The 9056-nt window shown below is 42.1% G+C and overlaps 1 protein-coding gene across 1 annotated transcript; it reads left to right on the forward strand.

Moving 5' to 3' along the window:
* Positions 1-120: 120 nt before the first annotated feature.
* Positions 121-2937, forward strand: LOC116377565 (gap junction epsilon-1 protein). The gene is made up of 4 exons (XM_031839213.1): positions 121-159; positions 788-970; positions 1591-1788; positions 2740-2937. The coding sequence occupies exons 1-4, from the start codon at positions 121-123 to the stop codon at positions 2935-2937; spliced, it is 618 nt and encodes a 205-aa protein (XP_031695073.1).
* Positions 2938-9056: the final 6119 nt, after the last annotated feature.

Raw genomic sequence — 9056 nt, forward strand, 5'->3', positions numbered from 1 at the left:
GGGTCAGCTGGAGGTTTTGTGGCCTTACTGTTGTCGGCCTCTAACTGGTGCGAGCAGCAAAGCAGCCATGAGGGCCCAGAGCAGCCCTGGACTTAAACAGGGGACATCAACAGGCAGACCATGTCTTTAAACTACATCAAGAACTTCTACGAGGGCTGCGTGAGTAGATCACAAAGTGTTCCATCCACAGCGCTGGTCACTTGCTACCTTTCATGGTCTGACAGTTACAGAGCAGCAAGTATCCCCCTCGAGGCTCTAAAAAACAAAGAAGACATCGATCTGTTTTCGTTCCCAGCTTTGTAATTCATCTCTTAGCTTCCGTCTCCGTTGGCATATTCGTGAGCCAGCGGGCTCTTTGCTTCGTGAGGGTGTCATTTGGACGTTTTTTGAGGTAAACGTGATTTGACGTTATTGTCGGAGCGGCACAGGTAGAGAGGAGGTGGGAAATGTTTGCTTGCGATGGGGTTTTGTTTTAGCCGTCAGAGCTCAGCGAGCCTCTGCATTTATCTGGCTGACAAGAGCTGTTTTCTCTTTGTCTCTCACTCTGCGTGTGTGTGTGTGTGTGTGTGTGTGTGTCTTTGTGTGCATGCACATGTGTGTGTTGCATGTTATTAAAATGTGCATGTGTGTTTTTACTCATTATATATGTTTCTGTGTGTGTGTGTGTCTGTGGACGATACATCATGGACATGTCTCTGTGTCTTCTGCATGTATCCATGGCTACATTAATGTGTGCTGCATTTTATGGTTGTGCCCGCTCACCTGTGTGTGTGTGTGTGTGTTCCAGCTCAGGCCTCCTACGGTGATAGGCCAGTTCCACACCTTGTTCTTCGGCTCGGTGCGGATGTTCTTTCTGGGCGTTCTTGGCTTCGCTGTCTATGGAAATGAGGCGCTGCACTTTAGCTGCGACCCAGATCGCCGAGAACTCAACCTGTACTGCTACAACCAGTTCAGACCCATAACGCCTCAGGTAGGACTAAAGTCACCCACAGGTTCTACCGAATAACACGGGGATCTTCTGGAACAATCTCTTCAGTCCTCTGGTTTCATATTCTGTACAGAACTACGGTGAGCTCAGCTCATCTTCCTTTCAGAGGTCGTAGCATTAACTTGTTGCAGATATGATGGTAAGTAAGTAATAAACGAAATTGCAAAACAGAATTGCTTTGAAAGAAAAAAAACAACGATATACAAGAATATTGTCCAAAAAAAAATCTGAAGAGAAAAGAACACATAGATTTAAATATCTATGGACTGGAGCGGCATGTAGAGCCATACCCACAGGTGGCCACGATGTACAGGCAGTAAGTGTTCATTTCATGTGCGTAGTCAATTTAAAACCAATGTGTCAAGTGATGAAAAATGTACAATTATTCCTTTCCATATGTATTGTTGCTCCACCTCTCCCTGCTCAGCCTCTTTTCCTTCCTTTTATCCTTCCAACCACATAAATTCTTACCGTTTCACACCTACTTTAGTTCATGTTTACGTCATTCTTGTTGGATATTTCAGGATCTCTGTTCTTTATCCCAGTGTCTCCTTCCATTGGCTCTTCTCACTCCACTGTTCCCTTCTTCTGGCCCTCTCCAGGTTTTTTGGGCGTTACAACTGGTAACAGTGCTCGTCCCTGGTGCGGTCTTTCACCTCTACGCAGCCTGTAAGAACATCGACCAGGAAGAGATCCTTGAACGACCGCTCTACACCGTATTCTACATCATTTCTGTTCTTCTACGCATCATTCTGGAAGTCATCGCCTTCTGGCTACAAAGCCACCTCTTTGGCTTCCAGGTCTGTACATTTAAAACTTGATCAACTCAGTAGAGTGCTTGTCCATGTCACAGTTGTGCATTTATCCGCCCATCCATTTTCAAGTGGCCACTCCTGGCTATTGTCACGGTGACAAAAAAGGGTGTGCAGGTACCCCTTACAACATTTTCTCCAGGAAATACTTTCAGTTCCCCCTCGGCGGGTACCAAAGCTCTCCCCGGCCAGATAGGAGGTGTAATCCTTCCAGCATACCCAAGTTGCCAAAGGTCCCTTTCCTTATTTTTCTTACCTGGAACACCTCTAAAGAAATGGGACTCGGGGACACCCTCATATAATAATGGAATCATATCGTCAGGCAAGCCACCCTTTGGAGAAACCGCAATCAGTGCAGTTGTCAAAATAGCCTAGTTCCACTCCAAAAGTTAGGAAGCACTTCATTGGCCCAATGGCCAATCTTTCCACAATTGCACCAATTTAAAAATGCTTGTAGGTTGACAGAGGAAGACAATATGGCTCTGCTACTGCAGGCAATGAACAACAAGAAGAATCTTTCAATGCATGTGGTCAACCAAAGAGGTGGATAGAACAGTGCAGTTGGTAGTGTCCTCCATGCATCCACCCTGTCTGGTGACAATAATACCAGCTGGAGGTGATGGAATCTACATCCTGTTAGCAGTGTGGTGTCCCACATCACGAAAGCTCTGAGCATTTCAAGATGGTTCCTGGAACATGACAGCGACAACTTTGTACTCTCATACGCTGGCCAATACCACATATTACAACACCAAAGAATGGAGTTGGTGGTCCTGACCTATACATAGTCCGTGGTGAGACCCAACAAGAGAATAATTCGATAATAAGACAATATTACCCAGCAGAATTGCACACTGTCATTTGTCAGAGACATAAGGATTGGAAGTTCAGACAATCATAAACTCATCACTACCTCATGTTTCTCTTTTTGTTCCCCAGGTCCACCCGCTGTACATGTGTGATGCCATTGCTTTGGAAAAGACCTTTAATGTGACTAAGTGCATGGTGCCAGAACACTTTGAGAAAACCATCTTCCTCAGTGCCATGTACACCTTCACTGTGATCACCATACTCCTCTGTGTTGCTGAGATATTTGAGATACTTTGCCGACGTCTTGGTTATCTCAACAACCAATGACACACACACAAGCACATGTGAAATGACTAAGAGTGAACATATATGACACTATTTCCACCAGTTTTTAAACGGGCTCTTGGTTGGCTACTGCTGGACCTTCATAAAACAGGAAGCTGACATAAGACCGAAACCTCACCTGTTGTCCAACGTGAGTGTGTTGCACCAAGAAATTTGAGAATGTGCGACAGTGTCATAGCTGGCAAGTCTGAAATACTCTCTGGGTGTTTTTTGCCCTTAACTATGGAGGGATCATCCCTAGTCATATTTCAGATATCAGTGGGTCTGTTCTGGCTGTGTCCACGGTTTTGTTTGGACGTGATGGCCAGAGAATATGCTCCTCTGACTCTGAACAGTTAGGAGATGGCGTAGAAAGATTTCTGGTTTTCTTTTTTCCACACGATGACCGAAAGACAGGTATCGACTTCAGGGTGTTTCTAAAACCTGTGACCAATTAGAGCACAAGGGAAGCCCCGTTTGTCACAAACTTGATGGCCCGTAACAGCTTGAGGGTCCCATTAAACCCTGTTGTTGGAGTTGTACTTCAGATCTGATACTTTTACACACCATGTTTGCAATAACGCTTAAAGGCCAGGTGTGCACTAAATGCATCAAGACTCATTAAACAACTCAATGCCAGTGTTGTAGTCAAGATCACCAAACCCAGACCTAGTCATGATCAAGACCAGACTGTATCAAGTCCGAGACAAGACCAAGACTTTGAGGGGTTCAGTCCATGTCAAGACCAAGGCAGGGCGAGACCGATTCAAGACCAAGACCAATAACAAGGCAAGGCAAAACCAGGACCAGACCAGTGCCAGTCCCACACTGCATGACGCGCTGCTGGTAAAATATGAAACATACAAACCAGAGACATCCTCAATCTGAGGATCAGCATTCCCATTTAAATACCTAAAGAAAACAAACGAAGATTCCTCTTCATTCACCTGGTTTATTGACATGTATACTGTATCTGTGTGTTATGTATAACACACAAGTGTTTAGTGAGAAATATCTCTATAAAATAATCAAAAGGCATTGCAGAGGTGTGGGAATATTCCTTTGTTTTCAATCACAGTACTGATGGTAACAGATTAATAAGGCAGTTTGGTGATGTCAGCGCAGTTGCGTTCTTGACTGATCTTGAAAAAAAATTCCAGAGTCTTCTTAGTTTGAGGCCGATACAAGACCGAGTAAAAAGGTGGCCTTGAAACCGGTCTCAAGACCAAGACCGATGTCCAGTAGTACCACACTGCTTGATGCATCTTCTCTTCGTCACTTAGGAAGTGCTAACAATGAACCTAAAGAAGTCTTTTTTCAGCAGATTCCTAAGGCTTAGATTAAAACAGTCTTAATGTAACAAACTAACAGCCAACGATGCAAATCATTTAGCTAGTCGCATACATAATAATGCAGATAAACACTTTAGTCGAGCTTGTCTTCAGGGTGCTGGTCAAATATGAAAGGCAGACTAGAGAGCTGGCAGTGGATTATCACACGTCTTTAGAAACTGTGATCCAGGAACCTGACCCATGGGCGAGTGAATTGCAGGTGCCGTTGCTCCTGACACTTCCATGTGTGATCGCCTCCAATCTGTGTCTGTTACTGCTTCTAGCCCCTTCTGACCTTTACTTCCATCAACATGAGCGCCACAACTTCGCTGTGGACTCTTGATGGAGTTGTCTGCCTTTTGAAATAACAGTTTCATCTTGGAACCAGCTCACCCAGAAAGGCTGAAAGAATACTTCCATGAGATGTGAAGGCGTCTTCGAACAATGACTCAATCACTAAACATGTCTGAAATGTAGTGTTTTTACTCTTTGAGGGTAAATATTTCCCCAATGATACAAAATTCATACAACAAAAAAAAGGAATGAAACACTTCCTGGCTTGGATTTTTTAAACTTTAAAGAAATGTATAGTCTTAAGGATCAGTGACTTACACAAAAATATTATTTAAATTTGAGTATTAAAATGTGTTTGAATGAAAATATATAAAATATTTACCGGTACTACAAGTTGCAATGTTTTTAAGTACCTGAAAAAATGGTAGACTGCCAGTAAGAAGAAATACCGCACAATTGTTGTGCTTATGGATGTCCCAACATCCAAGGTGAGATGTCTCACATAGCTCTGTGGTGTAGTTCCTAACAGAGACGGACAGAATCAGCATCGACATTTGAAGTTCTTAGAGTACAGGCCCTATTGGTCTCATATATAATGTAATAACTAGTATGTTTAAAGCAAAACTAAGAGATCATTCAGTCCAGAAATATTTGAAAGGATGGTTGAGCTCTTGTCCATGTTTGATCATCCTCATGAAGAGTGTCCTCTCCCCACTCTTTCTATCTCAACTAGCTTGTAGTATTACACACAATACTTTCTGTAATTCTGCCTTCGGCGTCACTGTTGATGTATTTTGTCAAACATTACCTCTCATGTTTTGTAACGTTTTTTTGTTTTTTTTAATCAGACATCCATCCAACTTTTGTTATGAAGTTCTCAGCAATCTGTTTATCATCTCAGGTACAACATTGCATTACCAGACAAAAGTGGATCAAACCCTCATTTCAAATCCTTCTAAACCCTTAGATAAATGTTTCTGGCACTGAGGGACCGCTCTCATCGGTCCCAGCCTACAGCACCAAAGGCCTGGTTGGTCTGATGGGCTTTAGGAGGATTTGAAACAGGTATGCGACTCCTGTGGTTTCGGTTCGTCTGCGTTCTGGCATCTGATAGCAGAGGAGGGTTTTAAATTTTGCCTCTAAAAGTTCTGTCACCAAGACGTAGGCCTTGTTTACTTTAAATGAATATGTGGAACTCAACATCGGTGCTGTTCAGGTCGAGTAGGACACCGTTGCGTGTACATGGGTTAGATCATTGTGGCCATTTGGTGGAAATACAGCTCCGTGATCCGTGACCGTCATTCCGCGGGCAGTCGTCTCTCGTAGCTCTTCGGTCGCTATACACTTCTTCATTCTTTACTAACTCACTTGATGTTAGGAAATCTGCTTAGCAACTTTTAAGAGGGAAAACACAACATAGCATGCTACAACAGTTTGCCAACTAGCTCTACAAGTAGTCACTACGCCACCAAGCCTCGAGCACCATCTGTACCTGACCATAACGCTAGCGCTGTTAGCATCTGTTAACTTTACTACAGACGCAAAGAGCTAACCATTTAAAATCAATAGATAAGGGGACAAAAGGCACGTTTCTTTTACTTTAACTTATCATTATGAAGTCAATCTTGATTGTGCAATGTAAAGACTATAGAATAATGACACCGTCTGCATTTAGATTGGTTCCCTAAAGGCCTGGCTTTCACTTTGCTATTCTGTCTGCCACCAGGTACGACCTCCCGGGAAATGGAAGGCTCGATGGCCGCCGCTGCAAAATGTATATAACAGAAACACTGGGGTGTTTTACTGTGCCTCAATGAAAGGACTGAGATCGAGGTTTTCAGTTAAAGTTGGGATTCTTACAGTTGTTTCTTGCGTTGGACAGTAGCCAGGCTGCTAACGGTAGCCATGTAGCTAACGCTTATGCTGGCTACACCTAGCAGCCAGAAAACAAATCAGGAGCTACAACGAACCCGGAAGCAGCCTGAGAGAAATCATCTGTTTGTTTCTGGAAAAAAAAAGAAACTTACATCTATCTTTGCATCTGTCTGCTGACGTTAGCCATGTTGCTAATGCTTGCTAACGCAAACACTAGCAGCCAGAAACAAACCGATGATGTATTGTCCATTTCGTAATATAAACTAAGAACACATTTTCGTGGAATATCTAAAACGAGCAGCGGTGAAATTTACAATAATCTGTTATCATCTGATCGCCAACAATAAACCACATAGAGAGAAGCTAGGGGGTGAGTTTAAAAGTGGTCTTTTATCACATTAAACAGTCATTAGGTCGTATTTTACAGGGCTCAGGTTTTATTTCGTGGCTTTGATAAAAGTGAATCCACAGGTTTAAACATCCGGGCGAGTCTTGGTAAAGAACTTTGTACATGAAGCTGTGTGTAACTGTATTTCGCCAGGTTTAACTCATTTATAAGATTCTGGTGAATAACTGTAGAGGTTGACATTTCTTTTGGTCTCATGCAGAGCGTAAGGATACACTTCTTGTTTTGTTTTTATATAGCGCCACCAAATCCCAAACAGTTCTTTCATGAACTGAACTGTAAACTGGTTTTCTGGGTTCTATTGAGAACTATTTACAAAATGAGGGAGATCTTTATTATCTTGATGCTTCCTGTTGACCACTAATATCAGCGTCATTTGTGGATGTTGTGAAAATGGACTAATTTCCTTTTTCATCAGCTGTCCTCATTGAGTCCTTCACCTGGCAGCCGTCAGAGAGAAAGAGGCACATTCTGTCACCAACGCTGTCGCATTCTAAGACGTTCTGTTTGTGCTGCTGTTCAGGTCTCCAGTTATTCTCCTGTTTGTTCTGTCTTCAGATGATTGATTAAAAATGTCAGACAATTGTCTTTGTTTCATTTTTGATTGACTTCATTTGCTATGTGGAAACATTTACTGGTAAAAGGGTTTTACAAATCCAAAAGCAATAATAATTAAAACAAAACCAAATATGTTTTGTTTTTTTATGCATAAACTTTCAAGTACTATTTCTACTTGTACAAGTACTAAGACATGCAACACAGAAGCTCATAAAACAAAGCAAAGCAAATAAATGATGAATAATTATATTAATAGAAACATGGACTAAAGACTAGATTAGGCAAAACTAAAAAAAAACTAAACCAACAGTTAGGTTAACAATAATGATTTTCATCTTATTTTCATTACTGTCATGCATTATTTTATTCTTCATTAACAGAACAATATGTAGGCACACGTAGCCTAATTTATGTATACACAAAACATATTATAACACATTATATCACCAGAGAACAAAATAATAATAACATCTTTTTACTGCCCTTTTGTTTCTAACATATCCGTGTTGGTGTCAGATACTTTTACTGCATTCCTGTTTACATTCAGTTCATTCACTTTGCAATTACTCTACCACAAACATATATTCTTTTATTTCATATGTTACGTTATATTATATCCCTTTTTTAACTTCTCCTCTATTTTTTAATACGTATTTAATGAGCATCGCAAGGCCAACGACTGCTTTTCTGTAATTGTTGCGCAGATGACAAATAAATATATGACGAAAGACTTGGAGCTTATAAAATGCTGAACATCATCAATACTCGTGATGAAAGAACAGATCTCAAAAGTCACGAGAATATTGTATGATAATAATAATTAACAACATAATAACATAAGCAGTCTGAACCTGTTTTACCGGATAAAAAGGGGGCGCCCCCACCTGGTGACGTCACCTGTCCCGCGTAGGCGGCCGCTCCTATTGGTTAATACAACGCGGAAGTAGTGAAGCTGCTAGACAACACTTGCTAACAACACTACTTTTTTGTGTCGCGGATGTGTTTTCGTGTCTCCCGGAGGATCTTTCTCTAAAGAAGACATCATGGCTCTACCGCCTCAGCTCAGAGCCATCCAGCACCACATGCGGACCGCTCAGGAGCACGAGAAGCGGGACCCGGTGGTGGCGTATTACTGTAAGTTCTGGTATGCTGGGTAATGCTACTGTTAGCTAGAGCTACTGTTAGCTGACGCTACTGTTAGCATCACAGCTTTGTTTACCTGAGCCTCGACAGCTGAGGGTGTGTTAGCTTAGCTTAGCAGCTGACTGTCATTTAAACTGGGACTTTATACATGCGCTGGTTACACAATGGTTGTATTCCATTAACGAGCCGTTTGAGCTGCTGGTTTAAAACCAGTTACGTTAGCTAACCACCAGTCTGGTCCTGTTAGCTTTGACAGGTCAAAGTTTACTAGCAGGCTGACGTGATGACGTCGTAGCCCTCTTTGTTGTCACGTTTTATTTACCTGTGAGGACTCAAACATCTCTGGTTTTATCAGCTAACATGAGCACAAATCTGGTTCTACTTTCTACATCTTGTCAGTTTACTGTCTGTCATCATAGCATGTACTCAAGTACTTTGCTTTAGTACAAATTTGAGGTTCTGCTGGTGGCTCGTGTAGAGCTGAGGTTCTGCTGGTTGCTCGTGTAGAGCTGAGG

The sequence above is a fragment of the Anarrhichthys ocellatus genome, unplaced genomic scaffold (genome assembly GCF_004355925.1).
Source record: "Anarrhichthys ocellatus isolate YVR2014 unplaced genomic scaffold, GSC_Weel_1.0 scaffold1408, whole genome shotgun sequence".
Lineage (NCBI taxonomy): Eukaryota > Metazoa > Chordata > Actinopteri > Perciformes > Anarhichadidae > Anarrhichthys > Anarrhichthys ocellatus.